Genomic DNA, 27,360 nt, shown 5'->3' on the forward strand with positions numbered 1-27,360 from the left:
GTGTTGGAAATCAGAGAAGTGGTGTCAGAAAATACTGCACAACACGCAAGGCTGAGGGGAAATTAGTGTAAAAATAATAGCTGAAGGGCTTCCCTGGTGGCGCAGTGGTTGGGGGTCTGCATGCCGATGCAGGGGATACGGGTTCGTGCCCCGGTCTAGGAGGATCCCGTGTGCTGCGGAGCGGCTGGGCCCCTGAGCCATGGCCGCTGAGCCTGCGCATCCAGAGCCTGTGCTCCGCAACGGGAGAGGCCACGACAGTGAGAGGCACGCGTACCGCAAAAAAAAAAAAAAAAAAAAAAAAAAGCTGAATAACAAGTGTGGGTGTTTTGTAGAAAGATGGAGTGGGCAATGGCAATGGAAGGGTACTTGGGTCTCAGGCCAGGGAGAGCTTTGAGCTCTGTGGAAGGGAGTTGGGACTCTCTGTAGGCAATTTGGGGGATGAGGATGGGCCATGACCAAAACTGGGTTTGGAGAGAGTTCCTGGTGACATGATGCCAAGTGTGTTCCTTCCTGGTTATGTGAGCTTCTTCAAGTCACTACATCTCTAGAACTCACTGTCAATGACAGTAAAATAGGGATGGTCCCATCCCACATGGACGCTTTAATGAACTGATGTTTGTGAAAATGCTTTACAAACTGAAGTTGTGCAAGTGTTTTGATTCCATTTCAGTGAACATTAATGGATCAATAAATGCCTTAAGCCAGCCCTGCACTTGGGCCCGGGGAGCTCATCCCCGGATTAAGTGGTGACTGAAAGGAAGAATAGGCCAGAGGCTTTTGCCAAATCCAACTGAAAGATGATGGGGCCTGAGGCTCAGCCTGGCTTGCTTTCTTCCTTTTGCTGCTGGTGACTCCCTGCTGCCTTTTCCTCACAAAGGCCCTTTACTTGCTAGTTGTCTTTTCTGCAGATTTACATTTGGTTGGAATTTGCCAAGCAGCTTTTTTTTTTTTTTTTTTTTTTTTTGCGGTACGCGGGCCTCTCACTGTTGTGGCCTCTCCTGTTGCGGAGCACAGACTCCGGACGCGCAGGCTCAGCGGCCATGGCTCACGGGCCCAGCCGCTCCGCGGCATGCGGGATCCTCCCGGACCGGGGCACGAACCCGTGTCCCCTGCATCGGCAGGCAGACTCTCAACCACTGCACCACCAGGGAAGCCCTCCAAGCAGCTTCTGTGAGCTGGCAAGGCTGTGGGCTTGCCTCCAGCTTCCTGCTTTTTAAGTGAGTGGTTTTCACGGCAGCCCCAGACACTAGAAGACACATGTTACTCTGGCACGGGCTGTGGGGCCCATCCACCACTTCCTGCCCACATTAGCAGCTGCTCTTTATCTGAGCAATGTGCTTCCCCTTGCCTTCCCCACCCCTGGAGAAAAAGATTGTGTCACACAAGCACATTTGGGACCTCCGGCTGCTTCCTCAGGTAGATGGTCTGAGTCCAGAGCCTGTGGGGTTTGGTTTCAACTCCGCCCTGGAGAGTTGGTGCTGGGGCCCAGTTTGGGGTGACCCCTTGGGAGGAGGAGGCACCTCCACTTGACCCTGCAGTAGGGAGCACTTGTGAGCCTGCCCATCTTAGATCCTTCACCCACTGGCATGTGAAGTATGGCGCTGAAGGTTAGAACCCCGGGACAGCCCTGCGCCCCTCCATTTGCCCTCCTGACCCATTTGGCTGCAGCAGACATAAACTCGATGCCCGCCTTGGTGTAGATGGAGTGGGCCAAGTGAAAGACACACGCAGCCCATGTGGTCCCCCCCCTCTGCCAGCCTCAGTTGATACAGCCATGGGTAAAGAAATGTTTCATTAACACTTCTTAGTACTCATTGGAGAAAGAATGGTGCAAGGGCACAGGAAAGGCCGTGTGAGGAGAGCTGGGGGTGACGAGGACTGTGGTGAACTAGATCAGGAACATCACGTGACCCTGGACCTGCCATGTGGAAATGAGAAGCCAGGATTACCAAGCTTCGACTTTTGCAAGAGAACTTGGGCATCTAGATTTTAATGTAGCATCTCCAATTTAAAAATACTGACAACCAATTCAAATTTCTAAAACAATACTGTGGCTTGCTGGTTTATACCTGTGCACCAAAAGAATGGTCTGCTTTCTTCCTCTACAGGCCCCTAAGGTTCACCAAGACAGGCCCTGGCAGGAGAGGGAGGAGGGAGGAGCCGGTGAGAGCAAGCGGTTAGCCCTGACCTGGGCCCCGCGCTCTCCTGCATCACAGCTCTGGCAGCTCTGCTCAGCTTGCCGTTCCCTCCAGTCGTGGCTCTGCCTGACTTTCCTGCTCCCGGGGCGGGGGTGCCCCTCATCAGCCAATGCAGAGCAGGAAGGCACTCACGTTCTCTCACCTCTGCTCACAGAGCCTGGGGTCAACTCTTTTGAGCCTTGGCACCCAACGACAGGGTGGCAATGCCTTTCCAGGGTCTAGAATAAGCCCTTTCCGCCCCGCCCCAATGACATGCCCCAACTCCTGGAACCTGGAGTCCACACCTTGAGTCGCAGAGACGCCCTCCGCCTGTTGTAATGATGACCCACATTCCGGCTCAGACAGTGCGCTGGCCTTCAAAGTGGTGGGTGGGAGGGGTGTTGGAGGGGTCAGAGAATGAGGTAAAAACAGAATGGATGCCCAGAACCATGTTTTATTAATCTCTGACCAGCAGAGTGGGCATAGTAAACAGCACTGGACCGATACTGGGCCATCTTGTCTGAGATGTTAAAAATTAGGATCACAATCTCACCCGCAACTGCAGGTTCACCTCTTCCTGAAATATCTCTTCTCCAACACTGGATGCCCACTGAGAGGTCAGAAGTTTGCAGCAAGAATTTCCTGCCAGCCTGTAGCTGCTGCCTCGGCCCCTCCCTCCCTCCCCCTGAAGCCCACGCTGACCTGCAGACCCCGCCTTGTGGACTCTCAACACTGCAAGCTGCCTGTCCAGGCCAACGTTGACCCAGAGCATCCTGCCCCTCGAGTGGGCGCAGGGGTGCTCAGTCCAGCGCAAGTGTCCCAGTGCTCAGCCGCACCTTCGTTCTACACCGACAGGGGCCAACACATCAACTTTTGGCTGCAATTCCAGAGAGCTTGGGATCCTGCCTGTCTCCGTGTAGAGTCACAGCCCATGACCCTTTTGCTCCCTCGCACGACATCACACTCATCCCTTCCTGGGAAACCATTTTAATTAGTTTACACAGGCGGCAAAGAGGGAGATACGGAAGCTGGGCCGGCTGGGCTGTCTTTAGAAACTGCCAGGTCTCCCTCTTGGCTCTGAGCAGAATTAGCAGCAATTCTAAGAAGCCCCAGGCCTCCAACAGCAAAGCCAGAGAAAAGTCACCCCCAGAAAGCCAACAGGGGAGGTGGGAGGCTGTGAGTGCTCAGCGTCCTGCAGACGAGGGAGGTGGATGAGGGAAGTGTGGACTCACACGGGGCTCTCAGAGGCTCCATCCAGCAAGGCCTCCGGCCAGGGCTGTGTTTAAAGCTGGGTTAGGCAGAGATGGGAGCCACAGAGAGGAGATGAAAGGTCTGGCTGGCAAGCCCCAGGGGAAGGGCAAAGGCACTGGGGCAGATACAGCCGCGGACAATGGCCAGCTCAGGCAGGGCCTCTGCAATGCCCACAGCAAACAAGTCCATCCACACAGCTCAGGGGCCTTGGCCTCTTCAGGGCCCCTGTCTCAGCCAAGCGCAAAGGCATCTCCCAGGCCAGAAATCAGAGCCAAAGCACCAGCCCTGTCCCACAGCAGCTTGCAGATGTGGGGCTGGGTCAGCATGGGGACCAGGCCATCCTCAGCTCAGTGGCAGTTCTGACAGCTGGGGTGGCAAGGAGACCCATTCACCCGGCAGCGGCAGCCCCCGCTGGTGTCTCCCGGGCCCTAGAGGATGAGCGGGGAGAGGAGAAAAGGTCAGGACAGTGAAGACAGCGGGCCCCTCCCCCTCCACCATGCACTCCATCACACCCCCAAAGCACAGACTCCCACCCTGGGCCTTGGGTCGGGCACACCCCCCTGCTAAGATGACCCTCTCAGCCCCAGCTACCGGATGGAGGCAGCCGTTAAGGCCTTTCTGGGCGGCCTTTCTGGGCTCCCGTAGCAGCCTCAATTCTGTGGTCTGGAGACAGAGAGGACTTGATGGATTTTTGCATATTCGGGGTGGGTCAGCACACTGGCGGCATGAGAGTGTTCCTTCAGCCTCCACCTGTCTCACTGTCTGCCTGTACGGATAACGCCGAGCCCCAATTCCAGGAACACTCCTCCCAACGACAGCCACCATGAGCCACCATGCGCGTGCTCACCATGTGACAGATGCCCCGCGCTAAGCACTGCTCTTGCATTCTTTCATTTGATTCTGACAATAAACCTGAGGCCCAGCTATCATCTCCACTTCACAGACGAAGAAACTGTGACTCAGAGAAGGGAGTAACAGCCTAACCACATGGTCAGTGTGTGCCAGAGCCAGGGACCCACCCCTCTACCTCCGACTCCCACCCGCACCCTTGGTCGCTGTCCTCTAGGGCTGGGCTGGGCCAACATTTCTGTAAAGGGCAAGACAGTTCCCTGCCGGCCAGTCGGTCTCTGCCTTTGTAGTGCCAAAGCAGCCACAGACAGTATGCAAACGCATGAGCAGGGCTCCCACAAAACTTTACTTATGGACACTAAAATTCGGCTTTCATATAATTTTTACATGTCATGAAATATTCTTCTTTTGATACGTTCAACCACTTTAAAAGATGTAAAAAACGTTCTTAGTTCACGAGCTACACAAATGCAGGCAGTGGGGTTAGAACTGGCCCATGGGCTGACCTGTTCAATCTCTACTCTCAGGCACTCTCCCACAGCACCCCTGAGACCTCTGCTCCCTGGGGACTCACCCCGGGGCCCCAGCGAGGACCCTTGGTGACCCAGCAGATCTCGGTGTGGCAGACAGTGCAGCGGATCCAGTCACAGCCATCCTTCTTCTGCACCACGATCTGGCACTGTGGGCAGTGCATGGCCTCGCCCTGCTGCAGCATGGTCTGCAGCAGAGCAGGTGCTGACCTTAGGCCCAGCCCCGCTCCCTGGCCCCCGCCCCACTGCAGAGAGAAACCGGCCACCCCCCTGAGTCGCGGAATCACTCTCCCATGCTGCTCCACCCAGGCTCCTCTCCCATGCTTCTGCAGTCTCCTCTCTCCACCCGGACACTCCCTGCTGCTCGCCACTTGTCCCGAGTTCCATCTCTGGATGTGAGTGATGCCAGCAGGAGCTCAAGCCTCCAGGGCTGGATGAACCACAGTCCTTTCAGAGAAGTCCCCATCCCTCCCCAAAACTCAAATCCCCGGCCCTCAGCCTTGACCCAGCCTCACCCTCAGCATCTCCGTCGTCTGCCAGGCAGCCACGTCGTTCTGAGCCCGCAGGGCCAGGTCGTCTTGGTACTCCTTGCAGTTCATCTGCTCGTGGATGGCCTGCAGCAGGATGAGGGGCTCGAGGTGAGAAAGTTCCCCAGGGAGTTAGAGAGGTGAGGGCCGGAGCAGGCATCCACATAAGCACTTAATGCTCCTACGTGGTGTCAGTGACAGAGCCTTCCTTTGTAAACCACACACACCCTGAGGCCAGGGAGGTGAAGCCAGGGTCAGCACATATGATAATAATCATATACACCTATTTATTTTAAGTCCTGACAGGCACAGAAATCCCTAAACCGCAGCCCCTCGTCGCCGGCTGTGTTCTGCCCTGGCTGTAGGCCTAATGCTCTGAGAGTGAGCTTGCAGGGCTGCGAGCAGGCTCAGCCCTGCCTACTCGCCCAAGACCAGTCTCTACTGTGGTCACCTGTTGAGAGGATGAGGGCAGGGACGGCCTGAGGTGAGGGTCAGGCAGGGCTCAGTTCAGGACAGGAGTTGACACTCGGCCTGGGGCTAGGGCTGGGGTTGGTCTGTGAGGGATCGGGGTTCATCAGAGGCCAGGATCGGGGCTCAGTCTGGGGCCAGGATTATTCAGAGGCTCAGTCCGGATTCAGGGCTCAGTCTAAGGCTTAGGCTCAGATCAGGGCCCAAGCCAAGCCTGGCCACTGACACACAGCTCTAAGTCATTGCAACCAGGTCAGTATCCCAGCTCCCTTCCCAGGAGAACAAACTCGGAATGGCAGTGAGCTCCTGGCAGGACCAGAGTGACTGGGCAGTGTGGGTCCCTGTCCCCACCTTGCAAAGCAGGCAGTTGATGTGGAAACACACAGGGCAGGTGAACTCGTTGACGTCATCCTCAAAGAAGCACCATCCTTTGCAGTCCGGGGTCTTGCAGTGGTAGCTGAAGGCACTGCGGTTTTCCGCAATAGAGATGCCCAGGTCCAGAAATCGCTGGTAATCCTCAGGGCTCAGGAGCTGCCAGCAGACCACAACCTTGGTGCTCTGGGTTCAGAACACCTGACAATGTGCCCTCCTGGCCACCAAATATCCCTCAGGAAGCCCCCAACCCATAAAGTCCAACATAGCAGTGTTAAAAACTCCATTCAAAAAGTGGGTTAAGGGAATTCCCTGGCAGTCCAGTGGTTAGGACTCTGTGCTTCCACTGCATAGGACGTGGGCTCGATCCCGCAAGCCGAATGGCTCAGCCAAAAAAAAAAAAAGGAAAAAAAAAAGTAGGTTAAAAGTTCTGGAGATGGATGATTGCACAAATGTGGCTACACCCAATGCCACAGAACTGTACACTTTAAAAATGGTTAAATGGCAAATGTTATACATATTTTACCACAATCTTTTAAAAAGGGGAAAAAGTGGACAAAAACAATAACAAGCAATTCCAGGAAGATGTGGTTAAACTAGCATCCTGGTACACAGCACTCTGAGAAAGCCACGTGGCAATAATGTTTCAACCATCCCAAACTTTTCTGACCCTTTGAGACTTATTCTACTTCTACAAGTTTATCCTAAGAAAATAATACATAAGAAGGAAGAGACACCATGGAAAATGTTCCCTGAAGCATTCCTTACAAACTGGAAGGAACTATTAATAATAATTAATATTAATAATTATTGATATTAATTATTAATAATTCCAGAAACTGGAATTATTAAGAGAGGAGAACTAAACAGGATGTATGCCATAGAGATTTATAATAATCTTTAGGAAGGTTTTGTAGCAAAATAGCAAAAGCTGTTGTCCCTACACTGGTTACAATGAGGTAAAAATCATGCCTATGTTCTATATCTTTACTGAGTGATAGTCTTAAGAGTTACATTTGTCAAAACTCATCTAACTGCATGCTTACAATGGACAAATTTTATTGTGTGCAAGGTATACCTTAATAGTTAATTTAAAAAGAAAAAAAAACATGTCTATCCAGAGACACCAAAGGAAACAGGAGAAAATGCCATCAGAGATTCTCTGGGATGGCAGAGTCGGTGGGTGATTTTCCTCCTTGATTTCTGTTCTGGTTCTTGTGGTTTAGGCATGTTTTTTGTAAAACAACCTCCACTGCATTACTCTGCTGATCCCTGCCCCTTCCTCCTTCTCCGCCACACTTGACTATTCTCTGAGGCTTCGGTCAACGTCCAGGGGCTCCAGGGAAGCATGAGCCCTGCAGCTCCTTGGCATGAACTCTGGCCCCATCACAATGCCCCTTGGAAGAGGTGGGTTTTATAGGGAAAGCCTCTGGGCAGCGACTGTGGGTGCCAGGACATATGGAATGATCTATGTCTTGGGGCCTCTCCAGGCAAGAGTAAGGAAGCCAGAGCTGCCCTTCTCAGCTGCCCCACAAACAACAGTTAAAAACGGGGTTTCTCTTAGTGTAAAGGCTGGGAGTTCCCAAAGGTCCACTCCTTCTGTCTGCCCTCTTTCCCCTGAGGCAGAACCCCTTAGGTGCCAGGAAATACTCGGTAAAGTTTAGGGGGTTCTGAGAAGCAGCATCGTAGGAAATAGGCAGAAGTGATGTGGAGAAACGGGGTCTTGTATATGCGGTGATGGGGGTCTCTCATTTGGACCTCAGCCACCTTTGGCCCTGCCTCCATGTTGGTCTGGGAATTCCAAGACGCCCAATTCTGGGAAGGCCATTCCCCAGCAGTTTAAAAACCAATGATCAAGTCCAACAGTCCACTTTACAGATGGGTAAATGGAGGCGCAGAGAAGGGAGAGCACTTGTTCAAGATGACCAGCAGTCAGGGGCATAACTCGATAATAATAACATTAATAATAATAGAAAACACACACATGCAGACACATACAGCCCTGTGAAAGGTTGCTGGAGGAGTGGCCCCTATTTGTTCATGTCTCCCCAACTCCACACCCTTGGGTGGTTCCCTCCCACACAAACTCTGGGCTTAAGCATGTGACCTGCTTTGGCCAAAGGGACAGGAGCAAGTGAGCAGCCTTGGAAAGCGCCCCTGCACTGGCTGCTCTTTGATCCTTGAGACACCAGCACATGAGCAGGCCCTGGCCAGCCTGGGGTGGATGAGACCAAAGTGGAAAGAGGCCCTGTCATCCCAGCCATCACAGATAAGACCATCACACCAGTCCAGCTAAGCCCAGTTGAGCTCTGCGAGGCCCAACCTGGACCAGATGAATCATCCAGCTAAGCCCAACCCAAACTGCTAACTTGCAGATTCATAAGCTAAATAAATGGTGGTTGTTTTGAGTCTGGAGTAATCTGTTACACAGCAGAAGCTAACTGATACAAGGGCTAACTGATACCACGTATCAAGCACTACTCCAAATTCTTTACACGTGTCTTCCACTATAATCTTCACAACCCTTGAAATAGAAACTAAGTCTCTGACCCCAACCAAGATGAGAAAACAGAGGCACAGAGAGGCTGCGTATCTGACCTGAGGTCACCAGGCCATCTGGCCCCAGAATTACCCCCTGCTAACTGCTCTGCTGTCTTTTCTTCATAAGGGTGTTTTCTTTACTAGGTATTTCCCCTAGTTCCTGTCCTGCCCACCCCTTGGGCTTCCAGCATCCCACATGGAAAAAGCTCTTGATAAATGACTGGTGCCTGAGACTGGGACTCTCAAACCAGTTCCCACCTGCCAGCTCAGGGCCCAGTTCCCTGGGACAGGGGGTGTGCCCCTTCCTCCCCCAGGCCTTACCGCCCGGATCTCCCTCTCCAGCAGCTTGCCCGAGCATGAGTAGGTGTTGTCAATGAAGGGGCAGGCAACCTCAGCCTCCTGGCTGTTACGGATGGTGCCCTGTAGACACTCCCTGGGAGAGGTATGAAAGGGTGGGGAGGTTAGGGGTCATCTGAACCCCATCCCCCAGGACTCCAGCCCCCAGAACTCCAGCCCTCACATGGTGAGGCCTGACCCCAGGCGGGCTTCTCCTCAATACCTCCCTTCCTTCCGATCCCTTCCACCAACCCATCACTTCTGTCCCCCCCACTGCCACCCTTATCACTCCGGCCCAGGTCCCATCACCTCACCTGCAGGACTGCAGGAGCCTCCTCACTGGGCTCCCTGGGTCTACCATGTCCCTCCCCACAGCCTCTCATCCCATCCCACCCAGAGCAAACCTGAGAGCCCCGGTGACTCACCCTCCCTAATACCTCTCTGTCCCCATCCCCTAACCCCCTCCATCCCTCTGCTCCAGCTACACTGACCCCTTGCTGCCACAGGCAGGCCAGGCACATACCCACTTTGGACCCCCTGGTCTGCTCAGGTGCAGCCTCCCTAGGGGCTTCCCAGACCTCTTGTAGGGCAGGGCCTCTGTTACTTTTACCATAATCCACTGGTACTTAGCATTTGGCACAATTTACAATTATATCAGTGATTATTTGATTAAGATCGGCCTGCCCACAGGAATGTAAGCTTCAGGAGGCGGAAAATGAGCTTTTTTGTTCACTCCTGGATCCCCAGGCCTAGCCCAGTCCCTGGCACCCAGGAAAGCTCATCAAATGTGTGCTGTGAAGAAGGACACCTTCTCCACAGCCCAGGGCCAGGTGTGGAGCCTCAGAGGGCAGACTGTCCACCAGCGAGGGTCAGGGCAGGGTTGGCACGGGCTGCCAGGCCAGAACCCAGGCCTTACATGGGCCTGGCGGTTGTGTGGAAGGTCGCATGCTCTGGCGACAGAATGCCTGAGCTGTGTGGCCTCGAGCAAGTTGCTGGCCTCTCTGTACCTCACATTCCTCCTCTGCAAAAAGGGGAGAGAGTGCCTACCTCGCAGGTTTCTGTGGGCGTCCAAGGAGATGTAAGAGCACTGCGCCCCACCCCCTTTCAGCCATGGGTACTGCGCAGCCGTGAGGAACTACATCGCTGGGGGTGGGGTCAGGGCCGCACCTGCAGAAGGTGTGCAGACACTCACGCAGCACCACGGCCTCGCCGGGCGCCAGCACCGAGTAGCATACGGGACACTCGGTAGGCTCGGTGTTCAGCACCAGGCTCCGCTGATCCAGTTGCACGTGCTGTAGGTAGTTCCCCTCCTGCTGCTGCTGCTTCCGCTGGGCACACGGGGGTGGGACCGCGGGGCGGGTCAGGGTCTCAGGGGCGGGCCAGAAGGGCGCAGGACCAGGGGATGGGTCAAACCTGCCGGCCGGCGGGGAGGGTTGGGGGGGGCGAAGCAGAATCCTGCGGTGGGGGTGGGACTGGGCAGGCTGAGGTTAGGCGCAGGCGATGCTGGGAAGGGAGGGGCCGGGAGCAGGGCGGGGCGGGAGGCGAGAAAACAGGGGGGTGGGGTGGGGGTGGGGCAGGAGGTGGGCCAGGCACTGGCAGGTTAAGGCTGCAACCTAGTGTCAAGCCAGGGAGCGATGGCGTTTGGAAAGGAAGGGGCCAGGGTCTGAGCGGGGAGTCAGGAGTAGCAGGGCTCCCATCTCTGCCAAGAAGCAGGGCAGGGCTAGGGCCAGGGGGGTGAAGCCAGAGCCGGGTCGAGGCCACAGAATAGGTCAGGGGTATGGGAGGTGGTGATAAAGCGAGGGAGCTGAGCAAGGTGGGAGAGAACAGGGTCCGGGCCAAAGCTGTAGATGGGACCAGCAGTGAGGTCATGGCCGGGGTGGGACAAGGGCAGACTGGGTCCAAGTGGGGGATGGGAGCATCCGATCAGAATGGGCGAACGCTCAGGGTTAGGTATCTGTGTAATCAATGCGTGCGTAACATGATGGGGGTGGGACTGTGGGAGGAGCAGGACGGAGGGCTGGGTCAACCTCCCAGGGAGCGGTGAAGGGCTAGGTCCAAGATCCTAGGAAGTCTGGGTGGGCCACAGCCAGGGAGGAAGGGGAGGTCAGGAATAGTAGGATTCAGAATGAGGTCAGGGCTGAGTGGAGCAAGAGCGAGGTCACAGGCGGACAAAGGGGCGGCGGATGGGGGAGTGGTCAGGGTCTCAGCTAGGATGTTGGGGTCAGAGCCCGGTACTCTCGTGTGCACAGTGAGAGTGTAAGTCAAAGCCAGGGGCAGCGCCACAGCCCACTGTGGTGGGGGGGGGGGGTGTCAGATAAGCTTGGATGTGCATCACAGCCGGGGAGCAGGGTCCTAGCGACAGGATGAGCTCAGGGAGAGGCCGGTCACAGTCAAGTGCAGGGTCACCACCAGTGGTGTGATCAGGAGGGGGCAGCAACAGGGGGAGGAGCGGCAATGTGGAGGTGCCTCCCTTCCTGGCCTATGCCTCCCCCGTCCAGTCTGCAGGTGTCTGTCCGGGGTCCGCGCCCACCTGCTGGTACTGGCGCAGCGCCTCCTCCTCACCGGCCAGACGCGCTCGCTCCTCCTCGTCCGGCTGGTACGAGGCAGGGACCTGGTAAGCCTCGGGCCGCGCCCGGCAGCACATCTCGCAGCCGGGCCGCGTGGGCTTGTTGATGAAAGTGCAGCCAGGGCACTGCCAGCCCACCTGGGGGCAGAGGGGCGGTGAGCGCAGGGAGACGAGACGGGCAGGTCAGGGGTGCAGGGGCGCGCACTGGGCAGCTTACCGGCGGGGGCTCTGGCGCGGCGTCGTTCTGCCCCCGCCCCGGCTCCTGGGGGCCCCCGGGCTTCGGGGGGACTGGTTCCAGGGGGCCCCGTGGCTGCAGCGTGAGGTCCTTGAAGCCCAGATCTGGGGAGGAGGGTTCAGGGGTGGCGGATCCCTGCAGCCCATTTCATCCACACCCTGGGCCAGCCAGGAACCCCGGGCTCTGCACTGACCACCCCCCTACCCCGCCCCCTTCTATCTCCCTCCTTCCGGAGGAGTCTCCAGCTCGGTGGTCCTGCCGGGTGGGTCCAGACCTGGCCGAGTGTCCTGGCTCCCAGGGGTCAGAGCCCCTCCTCCACCCACGACTGCTCCTGGGGCCTCCCAGCTTAAAAACCCTGTTTGAAAACTGATCTCCTGTGCTCCTAAGTGTAGCACCTAGAGGGTCGAACACCACTTCTGAGGTAGTCCTGCCAAAATACTGAATCTGAATCCATTCATGAGGGCACATGGGACAGAAAAACAAAAAACAAAACTGGCCTGGACTCTTCAAACAACAGGAGAGCCAAGGGAAGAAAGGAGACCAAAGATTGAAAAAGACTGTGAGACACCGAGGCCAAGGGCCAGGTCTTTCACTATAAAGGACATTAGTGAGACAACTGGTAAAATTTGAGCAAGATCTGCCCATTAGATCAATGGACCGTATCAATGTTAATTTCCTAAGTTTGATAGGTGTATGTAGTGAGAAAATGAGCCTTTTTTTTTTTTAAAGGAAATACACACAAGTATTTGGGGGAAAGGGACAACGTGTCTGCAACTTACTCTCATAACAGTTCCAAAAAATTACTTATGCATAAATAAATACTGAGAGAATGATAAAGCAAAACAAATATAGTCAAATGTTAATATCTGGGGAATCCACATGAAAAGCACATGGGAATTCGTTATACAATTCTTTATACAATTTTGCAACTTTTCTGTAGGTCTGAAATATTTCAGAATAAGAAGTAAAAAATTTAGAGTAAAAACTAGCTATTATCATATCCAATTTACAGATTTAGAAAACTGAAGAGCAGAGACGAGAAGAGACTTGCCTGAGGTCACACAGCTGATAAATGCCAGGGCAGGGACTGAACTCAGCCCCTCTCCCCTAGACCAGCTGTTCTCTAAATGGTTCCCCAAATGGCTCCTTCCTGGGGTGTCCTTTGTCCTCTCTTCCCCACTACGGATAAGGTCTTCCAGGCACGTTCCTGACGAAAGCCCCTGGGCTCTGCTCCCTGCTCCCTCTCCCCTACAACCTCAGGAGAGTGCATGCCGCTCTGGAGCAGAGCCTCACCCTCCAGCATCCGCAGCTGCCGCTCCCGCTGCAGCTCCTGAGGGTTGAGTGAGGTGTTGCAGGCTGACAGCAGATAGAGGTAGGCACTGGCCCCGTTCCGCCGCACCCCGTGGGAGTGCAGGGTCTCCTGGTCCCGGGCCAAGCGCTGCCCAATCACCCACTGCTGCAGGGTTGGCGGAAAGCCATAGTCCAGGAACACCTGGCAGGGAGGATGCAGAGGGAGTGTGGGGAGGGAGGCGCAGAGTAGAGAGAGGCAGGACAAAAGGGGGACCTCCGCCCTGACGCGTCTTCCTTGTGCCCCCTCACTCACCATGTCCTTGAGGGAGGCCACCGTCATGTCAGGCCGCACCGTGAGCCAGATAGTGACCGTGTGCAACTGCGCATCCTCCACGTTCACCCACAGCCTGCGGGGAGGGCAAGGGGCCGCAGGTCCAACCTCAGCCGCCAGCCAGCTCCTGGATTCCCACTCCCCTGTGATTCCTGTGTCAGAACTCGCTGCTTAGGCCCCTGCAATGGCTCCACATGGCTCTCAGAATAAAATCCAAACTCACTGTGGCATGGCAAGGGCCTCCATGCTCTGGCCCCTCCCAAGCTCTCCAACCTCTTCTATTATTGGCTATTATTGGCGCCTTAGCCAAACCACAACAGTTATTAACTGTATGCCAAGACTCTTCAAAACACTTAACATGTATTAACTCATGTAATCCTCTCAGTGAACACATGAGGCAGGTACTGTTGTCACCCCTATTTTAGAGATGAAAACAGGAGGCACAGATAGGTTACAGTGGCTCTGCCCAGTAAACAATCAATAACTGTTAGAAGCAGGATTTCAACCCAAACAGTATTATTCCACAGAAAGCGGTTTTAAACACCAACCTTCTCAAAGATGCTCAAACTTTTTTGGAAGACCAAAAGCATGAAAAGGGAGGGCTAAGACAAAAAAAAACAGAACTGATCCCAAGACACAGAAAAATTAGGGTGTAGAACAATAACAGGAAAGCCCACTTAGAACCTCCACAGTGATTTGGGAAAATGCCGCATCCTTAAAGCAAGAACAGCAAGAAACAATCAGAAAATGAGGAAGAATTCCTTTGAATGTAACAGTGACTCCTTACTATCCTAACCTTCAGGTCAAACTACAAGTTCCCAAGGAAAATGAGAGATATTAAATTACACCATGAGGAGGCAATTCATAAACTCAGAATGTGGGAGAATTCTGGAGGTCAAAGACCAGGTTTCTTCAAAAAAATTAATGGCACTAAAAATAGAGAAAGTGAATAAAAGAGACTCAGACAACATTAAGAAATGCTATTTGATCTCGTTTGGCTCCTGACTGGAACAAACCAACTATAACAAACACTAACGAGGGAGTTACAAGTGGTCAGGACTCTGGGGACCCAGGTTTAATCCCTGGTTGGGGAACTAGATCCTGCAAGCCATGTGGTATGGCCAAAAAAAACCCCAAAAAAAACACTAACAAGATAATCAAGGGAAGTTGAATATAAATACAGTATTAGGGAATTTTAAGTAATTATTGTTAATTTTTTAGGTGTAATAATGGTATTGAGGGTTTTTTTAAAGTCATTTTTTAAAGACATATCAAATTACTTATGAATGAACTAAAATCTGAGACTTGCTTTAAAAATACTCCAGAAAATACCTCAAAATTCCTCAGGATAATGATTTTCAACACCCAGCCAACTAACAGGGAAATAAGAAATTTTTAGACATGTATAGACACCAAAAGTTTACCATCCACCTCTCCACGTGAAAAGTTTTTGACATACAAGAAAAAAAAAAAAAAAAAGAATAGCTGAGGCTGATGCAGGAGAATGGAAGAAAAGTAAAAGGAAATTTAAAGAAGGACGAGATCTTAACCTTCAAGACATTCTTCTTCAAGCAACAGGGGTTTTGAAACATGAAAGTGCATAAAGTTTCACCTGCACTACTTATTCTACACTGAGTAATATTTCCATAATCAAAATACTATAAATGCTATTTTAGTGGGTTTACATTTTTAGAATCAACCTAGTGGCAAAGCATAGAAGCCTGAATTTTACTTAGGAAACAAAATCTAAAAGCTATAACCTTAACACCAATAACAGAAAAATACAGTTGGAACCCTTATATCTAATGTCATCAGGATCAGTGGTGATCAGTTAGTCAGAAAAATCGTTAAAGCAGAGAACTGCAAAAACAGCTGCAGACTTTAACAATTTTACCTTACAGGATACAAATGCACATTCAATGGCCAATCTCTAGGTAAAAGGCCAATGGCTTTTCTTGAGTACAAATCTGCTACTGGAGTTCCCCATGATTGTTTCTTTTTGTATGAACCACACGCCTTATACATGGTCTATGACTTCCAGTATCAGCTTCTTTAAAGTGGAGCAAAAACTTACACCCTCGGGGCTTCCCTGGTGGCGCAGTGGTTGAGAGTCCGCCTGCCGATGCAGAGGACACGGGTTCGTGCCCCGGTCCGGGAAGATCCCCCCAAAAAAAAAAACTTACACTCTCAAAGCATCTGAGTACAGAGCCCTTCTGGATTTTTACCATATTGTTTTACAACTGTCCCACCCTAAAATGATAACAGTTTTTTTTGGTGCCTCATCTCTATCTTGTCTTTCTAAAGCAATCAACTTAGTTTTCATAGACACAATTCTCTTTTAGCACTCATGTTTTATTGATTGATGTAACAGCTAATTAAATTATGCTGTGGCAGTAACAAGTATAACTGATGTAAACAAGCTGTGTGTAGTGGTATGGGTTTTTTTTGTTATTGTTGTTTTGTGTGTGTGGTACGCGGGCGTCTTTCACTGTTGTGGCCTCTCCCGTTGCGGAGCACACGCTCGTGTGCCACAGCTACTAAGCCTGTGCTCTAGAGCCCACAAGCCACAACTACTGAGCCGCAACTACTGAAGCCCAAGTGCCTAGAGCCTAGAGCCCGTGCTCCGCAACAAGAGAAGCCACCGCAATGAGAAGCCTGCGTACCACAAAGAGAAGCCCGCGCACCGCAATTAAGCCCATGCACCGCAACGAAGAGCAGCCCACGCTCACCGCAACTAGAGAAAGCCTGTGTGCAGCAACAAAGACCCAATGCAACCAAAAATAAATAAATAAATTAATTAATTAAAAAAAATAATGCTGTGATAACTAGATATTCACAAGCAAAAAAATGAAGTTGGACCTCACACCATATACTAAAATTAACTCAAAAGGGATCAAAGACTTAAATGTAAGAGCTATAACTATAAACCTCTTAAAAAAATAAATAGGGATACACCTTTATGACCATGTATGAGGCAGTGGTTTCTTAGATGACGTCAAAAGCGCAAACAACAGAAGAAAACAGATAAACAGTCCTTCGTCAAAATTAAAAACTTGTGCTTCAAAGGACACTATCGATACAGTGAAAAGACAACCCACAGAATGGGAAATGAAAATATGTGTCCATTGTATACATATACACCACATTTTCTTTATTCATTCATGGTTACTTAGGTTGTTTCCATGTACAGTATATATACACAATGGAATATTATTCAGCCATAAAAAGAAGGAAATCCTTCCCTTTGCAACAACATGGGCCTTGAGGTCATTATGCTAAGTGAAATAAGTCAGACAGAGAAAGACAAATACTGTATGATCTCACTTATATGTGGATTTAAAAAAAACCGATGTCAGAGAAAAAGAATAGACTGGTTGGCAGGGAGGGGGGTGAAGGTGGTCAAAAGGTACAACTTCCTGTTTTAAGATAAATAAGTTCTGGGGAAGTGATGTACAGCATGGTGACCATAGTTAACAATATTGTATCATACATTTGAAAATTGCTAAGAGAGTAAATCTTAAAAGTTGTCATCACAAGAAAAAATAATTTATCACTATGTGAGGCAATGGATGTTAACTAAACTTACTGTGGTAATCATTCCACAATACATACATATATTAAATCATTATGTCATACACCTAAAATGGTTCTGAGGCTCAATTTCCAACCTGTGGAAGGGGGAGGAGGGGGAAGGCTTCCCACACACCACTAAGCAATTTTCAGACAGCAGCAGGGCTCGATTCTGGCACTCTCTACCCAGAGACAGCGTCAGCTTCCACAGGTTGAGGGCTCAGTCCTACAAGACTGCCCCACCACTTCACACACCAATTGAAAGCCCAAGTTGTCACCTGTTCTCTGACTGACTGGTTATAGGTTAGGGATTCCAACGACCTCCTCCTTGGGTTTGATTATTTTGCTAGAGCAGCTCACAGAACTCAGAGAAATATTTACTTTCTATATTACTGGTTTATTATAAAAGCCTATAACAGCCACAAAGAAGAGATGCATAGGCAAGGTATGTGAGAAGGGGTGCAATTCTCTCCAAATCTCCAACCTGGAAGCTCTTCAAACCCTTTTTGAGTGTTTATGGAGGCTTCATTACATGGGCATGATTGATTAATCCATTGGCCACTGATGATCGATTCAACCTCCAGCCCTTTTCCTCTCCCCCGAGATCAGGGTGATGGGACTGAAGGTTCCAATCCTCTAATCACAGGATTGGTTCCTCTGATGACCAGCCCCCATCCTTAGGTGATCTAGGGGCAGTCCAAGAGTCACCTCACTAACATAACAAAAGGCACCTTTATCATTCTCATCACTTAAGAAATTCCAAGTGTTTTAGGAGTTCTGTACCAAGAACAGGAAGAAGACAAATATATATTTCTTATTATAAAAGTCACAATACCTTAAACGAACTATATATGTCAATTATATCTCAGTAAAACTGGGGAGGGCTTCCCTGGTGACGCAGTGGTTAAGAAGCCGCCTGCCAACGCAAGGGACACGGGTTCGAGCCCTGGTCCGGAAAGATCCCACATGCCGCAGAGCAACTAAGCCCGTGCGCCACAATTACTGAGCCTGAGCTCTACAGCCTTCGAGCCACAACTACTGAAGTCCGCGCCCCTAGAGCCCATGCTCCGCAACACAAGAAGCCACCGCAATGAGAAGCCCAGGCACAGCAACGAAGACCCAACACAGCCATAAAAAACTGGGGAAAAAATATGTCCATATAAAAACTTGGACACAAATGCTCATAGCAGCGTTGTACATGTTAGCCGAAAAAGTAGAAACAACCCAGATGTCCATCAACTGATTAATAAAGAAAATATGGTATATCCGTACAATGGATTATTATTCAGTCATAAAGAGGAATGAAGTTTTGATACGTGCTACAACATGGATGAATCTAGAAAACATGATGCTAAGTGAAAGAAGCCAGACACAAAAGGTTATATAGTGTATGACTCCACTTATATGAAATTTCCAGAATAGGCAAATTGCTAGAGATAGAAAGTAAATTAGTGTTTGCCTAAGGTTGGGGGGATTGGGGAAAAAAAGGTAGGGAGATAAGGAGTGATTATTAGCAGGTATGGGGTTTTGGGACTTCCCTGGTGGCCAGTGGTTGAGACTCCAAGCTTCCACTGCAAGGGGCATGGGTTCAAAGGGCACAGAGCAGCCAAAAAAATTAAAAAAAAAAAAAAAAAGTACGGTTACAAGGTTTCTTAAAAAATGTTCTAGAATTGGTTACAGTGATGGTTGCACAACTGTGAATATACTAAAACCCTTGAACTATAAACTTTAAATTGGTGAACTGTTTAAATTGTTGAATATGGTCTGTCAATTATATCTCAATAAAACAAAATCAAATGGGATCCACCATTGAAAATTAGAAACTGTAAAACTATTGTCTTACTACACAGCAGGAAAAAAGCAGGAAAAAAACAATGTTTAATGAGTGATTAACATGTGCCAGGCACTGCGCTAAGCATTTCAGCATCAAGTTTAAGCCTCCTTGGGCAGACTAACAGTATCCATTAACCCTTGCCTTGAATTCTAGTGCAATACCTGGCTGTATTTCACAGCCTCCCTTCAAGCTGAGTGTGGCTGTGAGAATAAGTTCTGGCCTTGGGAGTTAAGTGGAAGAAGTGTGTGCAACTTTCTGAGCTCTGTTCTTAAGAGGAGAGTGGGAGGGGGTGCCCTTCTTCCCTTCTTCCTTCCTGCTGACAAGAATGATGATGCAATGGCTGGAACTGGAACAGCCATTTTGGACCATAAGGTGAACCTCAGAATGGAGGCCATGAATGGCATAACAAGACAAAAGCACGAGTCTCTGAGGACTGCAGGAAGCAGAGCCTCCACATCTGGACTGTGTACCATCAAACTTGTTGATACCACTGTTAATATGTCTCTTTCTGTTATATGAGACCTAACACCCTAATACACCTCCTAACAATTCTAAGAACAGCTACTGATATTGCCCCATTTTTTATTTTTATTTATTTATTTTTTTTTTGTGGTATGCGGGCCTCTCACTGTTGTTTTGTGGCCTCTCCCGTTGTGGAGCACAGGCTCCGGATGCACAGGCTCAGCGGCCATGGCTCACGGGCCCAGCCGCTCCGTGGCATGTGGGATCTTCCAGGACCGGGGCACGAACCCGTGTCCCCTGCATCGGCAGGCGGACTCTCAACCACTGCGCCACCAGGGAAGCCCTGCCCCATTTTTTAAATGAAAAAAACAAACTCTGAGAGGTGAAGTGACCTGCCCTAGATCTCAGAGTTGATTTGTAACAGAGCTGAGGTTTGAAGCTAGGTCTCCTGACACCAGAACCTGCCATTAAGAATAACTTAACGGGCTATATCACAGCCCACTGGGGTTCAGGAAGCCCTAAGTCCCTCGTCAGCTACGTACTCCTCACCTGATATCCTGTGTCGGGGAGACCTCAGGCTTCAGTTGCACGTTCAGGGGCACCCGTTGCTCTGCCAGCCATATGGCACACTGCATAGCCACCTGTTCATCCCCGCCAGCCACTGCTCGGGTGAGTCTCTGGGCCACCTCCTCAGCTGAAATCCACAGTGGAAGCAGGTTAGCACAGGGTTTATTTTTCAGGAGCTGGGGTTAAGGGGGTGAGGAAGGAGGTGATCCTTTGTACATGCTGCTTCCTGTCTTCCTGGTGAACTCCTACATATCTTTCAGCACCCAGCTTAAAAGTCCCTTTTCTCTGGGAGGCCTTCTTTGTCACTCCCCATTCCCACTCCCCACTCCCCCTCCCTGCTCATTTGGTTCTGTTTTCCCATCATACTCCCAGGTCCCCCCATACTTCCGCTCATTTATACAACAAACATTTACTGTGCCAATCACTGTCTCAGAAACTGGTCTTCAACAGTGAATAAGATAAACAGGGTCCCTCTTCTCATGGACCTCCCAGCCCAGTAAGAAGACAATTAACAAATTTAACAAAAGGAAAAGATTCAGATTGTGATCCACGCTGCCAAGGAAGTGAACAGGGTAAGGAAATCAGGAAAGCCTCTAGGAGGAGGTGACATTGAAGCTGAGAAGTGAAGGAGAAGTTGGGTATGTCAAGACCTGGTTGGGCAAAAGTGTTCCAGGTACAGAGAAAGGGAAGGGGAAAGGCCTTGGGCAAGAAATGGCTGGATTAGAACAGAAACCTGTGGGGCTCCAAGCAGAATGACCAAGGGGCCCAATGGGGGAAGGCAGAAGTCAGCGAAGCCAGCAGGCCTGTGGGCTACCCAACTGCTCTGGGCTTTGTTCTAAGAACAAGGAGCACAGGAGGGTATGTGAGCAGGTTGGTGACATGACCTAACTTAAGTTCTCCCACGCTGGGTGGAAGGGGCCAGGGGGAAAGCAATGACCCTTGAGGTCTGCTCCCTCACCAGCCTGGGTGGTCTCCTGTGTCCTCTGGGAGCTCCCTACACCCTTCCCAGCAGAGCTGGCCCACTGAGGCCTCAGGGGCATCAAATAAATGAATGACAAGAGGCCCCTGGAAAGAACCAGGCCCCAAGGGAGGAAACTGAGGGGCAGGTGGGTAGAGGGACGACAGGGTTAATGCCCCTCCCCCCTCCCCACCCCCGAAGTTTCTCAGTCGCCTCCAGGCTGTGCCCACCTTTCTTGATCTTCTCGTCCATCTGGCGTGGTTGTGCCCATCCCCCCAGGCAGGGGCTGCAGCTCCGGGGAAATGCCACCTCCCGGTCACTTGCTAAAGGACGGGCGACCACGAGCAACTCAGTCCAGGCCGGTGACCTCTGGTGCGGCCCAAGCCTTCTTTGTGCCTCGGTGTCCCCGGTGTCAGTCGGGTAGCATCACACTACCCGCGGACCGGGGATGGGGCCTGGGGTAGGGAACGGGCCGGGACCCCGCGTGGGAGGTGAAAGGGGGCACCACGGCAAGCCCGCAAAGGGCAACAGAGGAAACGGGACAGGCCTGGCTGCGGGGAGGGACGACGCACAGCGGCGGCGCTGGGAGTCCCCGAGGAGGGCCTCCCCTTTTCCCTGCTGGGGAAAAGCGCCCTCCGGGGCGCGGGATTTCAGCCCAACTCCCTCCCCGGCGCAGCGGCCCCTGTCAGTCAGGAGAGGGAGGGGAGCAGCCTCCACGGAAAAGAAAGTGAAAGTGGCGGCCCCGGAAGTGGGGCGGAAGAGTCTCGCGGGATCCGGGTCTCCCCGCCGTTCCGGCGACCCGGCGGCGGCCCCTGCTCCGGATCTCGGCGGTCCGGGGCGCTCTGTCCCGCAGTCCGAGGCGTTCCCACCCCTCCCCCGGCCGGACCCGGACTCCTAGACCCTCACTCACCGGAGCAGCTTAGCCAGCAGCGCCGCGGGAGGGGTGGGGGGTGTGGGCGGGGCCGGGAGGGGCGGGGAGCGACGTGGAGACCGCCCCTGCTCAGTCCAGCTGCCAGGTCTGCGGCGGGCAGGCCGGTCCTTGCTCGTTTTGCAGAAGAAATAGAGGCTCTGTTTGTTTCTGATCTGTCCGAGGCCACGCAGCCGGATTTAAATCCAGGCCGGACGGCCTCAGGAACCCACCCTTAGCCAGCCGGACGCTGCCTCTCGGCGGTCACTCTCCACCTTTTGATTGGGCCACTAATGAAGTTTATTTTCTCCGGGCACAGGCTGGAAGCTCTTTGCATCCTCCAGTCTTCCCACCCCTGAACTTTTCTCCCACCCCTCATCCCATAGATCAACAGATCCTATGGGCTCGGCCTGCACGATAGTTCCAGAATCTGTCACCTCTCACCTCCTCCACACCCCATCCCAATCCACCTCCATCCTTTCTCCTCCGGCGTACTGCACCAGCCTCCTCATTGGGCTCCTGGCTTCCCCTTTTGGTCACTACAATCCATTTTCCACCCAGCTGCCAGAGGGCCCTGTTAGAATCAAGCCATGCCACTCCTCAAAACACTCCCAATAGCTCCCATCTCACTCAAAGTAAAAGCTGAGGTCCCCCCAAGGCCTGCAACTGCCGCCGCTCCTTCTCTGAATACTATCCTCTTGGCTCGCTCCACTCAAGACCCATTGGCCTCCAGATCCTGGAACAAGGCAGACACACTCCCACCTCAGGGCCTTTGCACTTGCTATAGCCCAAATATCTTCATGGATTCTCTTCCCCTTTATTTTGGGCTTTAGCCAAAAGTCTTCCCTGTCCAATCTATCTGAAATTTCACACACACGCACCTAAATCTAGCATTTTATATTCTCCTTCCTGGCTTCATTTTTTCCCAAAGCATGTATTACTATCTAACAGCATATTTTACTTCTCTATCTTGGTTATCTTTTGCCTGTTTCCCTCTTCCAGAGGATGGGGACTTTTGTGTGTTTTGCTCATTGCTGTGTTCCTGGTGTCTAGAACAGTTTTGAACACAATAGTTGCCCATGGATTACGTTAAATGAATGAAGGAATCTCAGACTTTCATCTAGGATCAATTTCTTTTTGCCTGAAATATATCCCATAAGGCAGAGGTTCTCAGCCTGAGCTGTATGTTTGAATCACCTGGGGAACTTTTAAAAATCCTATGCCCAGGTCACATCTCAGATCAATTGATTCGGAATATCTGGGGTGGGTACAGGTATCAGGAGTTTTTAAGCTCTTTGGTGAGTGTAATGAGAAGCCAAGTTTGAGAACTGTTGTATTAGAAGTCCCCGTAGGGTGAGTCTTCTCGTGACAAACTTTCTTGGTTTTTGTTTGAAAAATCTTTATTTAGACCTCACTCTTGAGAGACGTTTTTGCTGGGTATAGAATTCTAGCTGGCATTTCAGCACCTTAAAGACAGCATTCCATTGTCTTCTGGCTTCCATTGTTGCTGTTAAAACATCTTCACCTGTCAATCTAACTGCTGTTCTTTCTTTAAATAGCTTTATTGAGAAATAATTTATATACTATAAGATCCACCCATTTAAAGTGTACAATTTAATAGTTTTTAGTACAGAGTTGTGCAACTATCACCATGATCTAATTTTAGAACATTTTAAAAAAATATTTATTTTTATTTATTTGGCTGCGTCGAGTCTTAGTTGCGGCATGCGGGATCTTTGTTGCAGCATGCGGGATCTTTTGTTGCGACGCACGGGCTCTTTGTTGCGGCACGTGGGCTCTCTAGTTTTGGCATGCAGGCTTAGTAGTTTCGGCACATGGGCTTTCTAGTTGTGGCGCACGGGCTCTAGAGCGTGTGAGCTTAGTTGCCCTGCGGCATGTGGGATCTTAATTCCCCAAATAGGGGTTGAACCCACTTCCCCTGCATTGGAAAGCAGATTCTTAACCACGGGACCACCAGGGAAGTCCCTAATTTTAGAACATTTTTACCACCCCCCAAAGAAACCCTGTACCCATAGCAGACACTATCTCCTACTCTCTAACCCCCTCTGCACTAGTCTACTTTTGGTCTCTATAGATTTTCCTATTCTGGACACTTTATATAAATTTAGTCTTACAATATGTGGTTCTTTGTGATTGATTTCTTCCATTTAGCATAATGTTTTTGAGGTTCATCCATGTTGTACTGCTGTTCTCTTGAAAGTAATCTCTCTGGTTTTTTTCCCTCTGAATGCTCTTAAGATTTTTTTCTTTGTGTTTTCACATTTTCGCTATAATGTGTCTGAGTGTAAAAATTTATGGAGTCTCTTGCCTCTGTGATTAATGTCAGCTTTCTATCTCACTAGTTCCCTCTTTAGCCACATCTAATCTGTGGTTTAACCCATCTGTGGAATTTTTTATTTTGTTTATTGTATTTTTCATTTTAGAAGTTCTTTTAGATTTTCAAATCCACTTTGTTACTTGATATAGTTTCCTATACTTTGGCCGTAGTTTCAAACTTGTTATATATTTATTTAAGCACATTAAACGTTTCTGTTTTATAATGTCTATCTGATAGTATTGCTGTCTGAACTCTGAGTGTCTGTTTCTGCTGGTTTTCACTCCTATTGCCTTGTTTTCTTCTTCTGAGTCTGCCGTTTTATAATGGTCACGTTCACCTGAGCCCTGAATTCACCAGCACAAATTTGTACTGGAGGCAGATACGTTCTTTCAGTGTTCTGGTCTTAGCCTTCGTCCTTCAAGGGCAGAGCTGGCATTCACTTTGGACATTTTTCATTCCAGTGGGTAGACTCTGTAGTCATTCAAACCTGGGTTCAGTCCCATAGTTACACTATCTGTGTGGCCCTGGACAAAAGATTTCCCCTCTCTGGGCCTCAGTTTCTCCCTCTGTACAATGGTGATCATCATTGTCCCTCCCTCATAGGGCTGTTTTTAGGATCTGTATCAGTTATTGGTTATTGATACATAGCAAATTACCCCAAAACTTAGCATCTTAAAACCATATAAACATGTAGATCTCACAGAGTTTCTATGGGTTAGGAATTCAGGAACAGTTTCTTAGGTAGTTTTTGGCTCAAGGTCTCTCAGAGGTTGTAGTTAAGATGTTGGCTGGAGCTTCAGTTATCTGAAGGCCTGACTGAGGCTGGAGGATTGATGTTCAAGAAAGCCCACTCATAGGCCTGGTTGGTGCTGGTTATTTGCAGAATGTGTAAGTTCCTTACCACATGTATGTCTCCATAGGGTACTTGAGTGTCCTAGCAGCATGGCAGCTGGCTTTTCCCAGAACAGATGATCCAGAAGAATAAGGCAGAAGCCATAATATATTTTATGGCCTGTACTTAAAGTCATACTCGTTTATTTTCACAGTTTCCTATTAGTTACACTGTCAGCCCAGCTCAGGGTAGGAGGGAACTATATACAAGGGCATGGATACCAGGTGTTGCAGATCATCGAGGGCCATCTGGCTATCATGTATCAAATGAGATAGTGCACATAAAGCACTTAGAAGCATGCCTGGCATGTAGTATGTGCCCGTAAACACTAACCATCCCTCATACGTGTCCTGGCTCTGCTCTAGGCATGTAGGGTCTACGCAGCAACCACTTTCATTTACAAACATTTATTGAGCAGCTCTGTGTGCCAGGCACTCTTCTTGGAACCAGGGAGACAGTTGTAAACAGAGCATATCCTTGGACTTATGAAACTCACGCAAACAAATGATAGAGAATGTCCTGCCAGGTGGTGCTAAGTGCTGTGCAGAGCCACAAGGCCAGGTGAGGGCAGAGAGAACAAGGAGGGAAAGAGGGCTACATGTCTCTCCCCAGGATGCTGGTACAACTTAGGTGGTGGCTGAGATTTTGACCTGATAAAGCCCCCCCCACATCTGTGAGCCCATCCTAGTATCACAGGCAGGTAGAATTTATGCCCTCTTTACACCCATTTGCAAACAAACCAGAGAGGCGCTAACATGAGCTCTCTGAGTCCCCAAGGAGGCAGGATTTCTCCAAACACAGAGGTTCTCCAACTCAGATGCTCAGCAGCGTCACCCAGGGTGATTGTTAAGATGCAGAACCCCGAGTGTTCTAACTCACTAGGTCTGGGCAGTGTCCAGGGATCTGCATTTTAAACAAGCACCCTAGGGGACTGACTGACCACCTCCGAGAACCCTGTTCTTCGGGCTTCAGCATGTAGGGGAGGGCATGCCCGCTCTGCAGAGTCTCTAGGTCCAGCCTCAAGGAAAGGGCAGGGCTTAACTACACAAGAGGAAGGGAACAGTCTGAGAGACACCAAGCAGTTGGCCCAGGGATCTACTACCTGCAGGTTCAGTTTTAGGTGCACTGTAGTCAACTCACTTGATCAAGTATACCTCGTGTAGTATATTGAAGAAAAAAAAAAAAGGCCACATATTATATTCAGGTCCTCCCACTGAGAGGGAGAATTAATTTCCCCACCTCCTGGATCTGTCTGTGGGACATGCCGATGTGACAGAAGCACAGCTTGGGCACTGGGATTTGTTCTTGTTGCTTTTTGAAACCCCAAGACCACCACAGGAAGGAGCCAGCGCTGAGTCTGTTGGAGGCTGAGACCACGTAGAGCCGAGATGAGCCGTCATAGCCGAGGCTCCCTGGAGCCTGCCAATCGGCAGACAAGTGAGTGAAGCTGAGCTGTCCTGGTGAGCCACCCTTTGCCTGCAGCCGCATGAGTGACCAGCTGAGCCCAGCCCAAACTGCTGACACAGACAATCACGAACCACTATGTTTGGGGGTTTGTAATGCAGCAAAGACTGATACAGCCTAGTTACTGGGGAAGAGAATTTTCCTTCCTTCTCTTGTGGCAAGTTTTTCTTAGTCATGGTAATTAACACTAACTGCCCAACAGACAAACTGCAAATTGCAAAGACTTAACATAGGAAGCTTCGTTTCCTGCTCAGTAAAATCCAGCGTGGATCTGGTGGTCCTCCTCTATCTTGTAGCTAAGGGAACGCATGGCCTCAAGTAGTTGTGGAAGGGAAAGACAGGGATTGAGGCCCATCAGCTTTCAGTTGCTTTAGCCCAGAAGTGACCACCCCTATGTCACTTCTACACACATACCATTGGTCAGAACTAGTCCTGTGACTGTAAGGGAGGTTAGGGCATGTAGGGGAGCATGGGACTTATTGGTGACGCTTGTCTTTGCCACAAAGAACATACCAGGTATAATTAATTTCTTCATTTGTGTGGTTATCTGTTTAACATCTGTCTCCTCTGTTAGACTGAAGTCCATGAGGGCAGGGACCACGTTGCATCCGTCTTGCATGGGACCTGCTCTACCTTTGGTTGGCATTAGGAATAGTTGTTGAATTGCTAGGTGAATGAATAATCGGGCAGGCCACAGTGTGATATTTTGTGTTGAGCTCCCAATTGCATGTAAAATCCCCAATTAAATTTCTAACAGTCCCTCTCTCCCTGTAATATATAAAGTAATATATATGTATTACCTTTGATATTGTAAAACTCTTATACAGTGATCATTCAACGAATACAAAGAGAACATGAAAGTCCCCACTAATTGCAGTCGGGGGTGTGGTTATGT

The 27,360-nt window shown here is 50.4% G+C and overlaps 1 protein-coding gene across 2 annotated transcripts; it reads right to left on the bottom strand.

Annotated features, from left to right (window-relative positions):
* Positions 1–2,908: 2,908 nt before the first annotated feature.
* Positions 2,909–21,531, bottom strand: RBCK1 (RANBP2-type and C3HC4-type zinc finger containing 1). Of its 2 annotated transcripts, none has more exons than XM_082857727.1 (12): positions 21,095–21,531; positions 19,889–20,033; positions 13,456–13,549; positions 13,146–13,344; positions 11,835–11,956; positions 11,582–11,755; positions 10,219–10,379; positions 9,037–9,148; positions 6,154–6,333; positions 5,323–5,421; positions 4,852–4,995; positions 2,909–3,856 (listed from the first exon to the last, which is right to left on the bottom strand). In XM_082857727.1, exons 1-12 carry the CDS (start codon positions 21,114–21,116, stop codon positions 3,776–3,778), a joined length of 1,533 nt encoding a protein of 510 aa, XP_082713853.1. In that variant the 5' UTR covers positions 21,117–21,531; the 3' UTR covers positions 2,909–3,775. The 2 variants fall into 2 exon arrangements, with proteins under 2 accessions (XP_082713853.1, XP_082713852.1); XM_082857726.1 differs by having other exon boundaries at positions 10,099–10,379.
* Positions 21,532–27,360: the final 5,829 nt, after the last annotated feature.

The sequence above is a fragment of the Leucopleurus acutus genome (genome assembly GCF_964270905.1).
Source record: "Leucopleurus acutus genome assembly, chromosome: 16".
NCBI classification, from domain to species: domain Eukaryota; kingdom Metazoa; phylum Chordata; class Mammalia; order Artiodactyla; family Delphinidae; genus Leucopleurus; species Leucopleurus acutus.

Excerpts from the sequence above, each read along its gene's own strand:
- RBCK1 (XM_082857726.1), bottom strand. The coding sequence starts at position 21,116 with ATGGACGAGAAGATCAAGAAAG. Across the intron at positions 13,550-19,888 it reads TCCCCGACACAGGATATCAG|GCTGTGGGTGAACGTGGAGG; the intron begins GTGAGGAGTACG and ends CCCTCCCCGCAG. Across the intron at positions 9,149-10,098 it reads CGCCCACAGAAACCTGCGAG|GGAGTGTCTACAGGGCACCA; the intron begins GTAGGCACTCTC and ends TACCTCTCCCAG.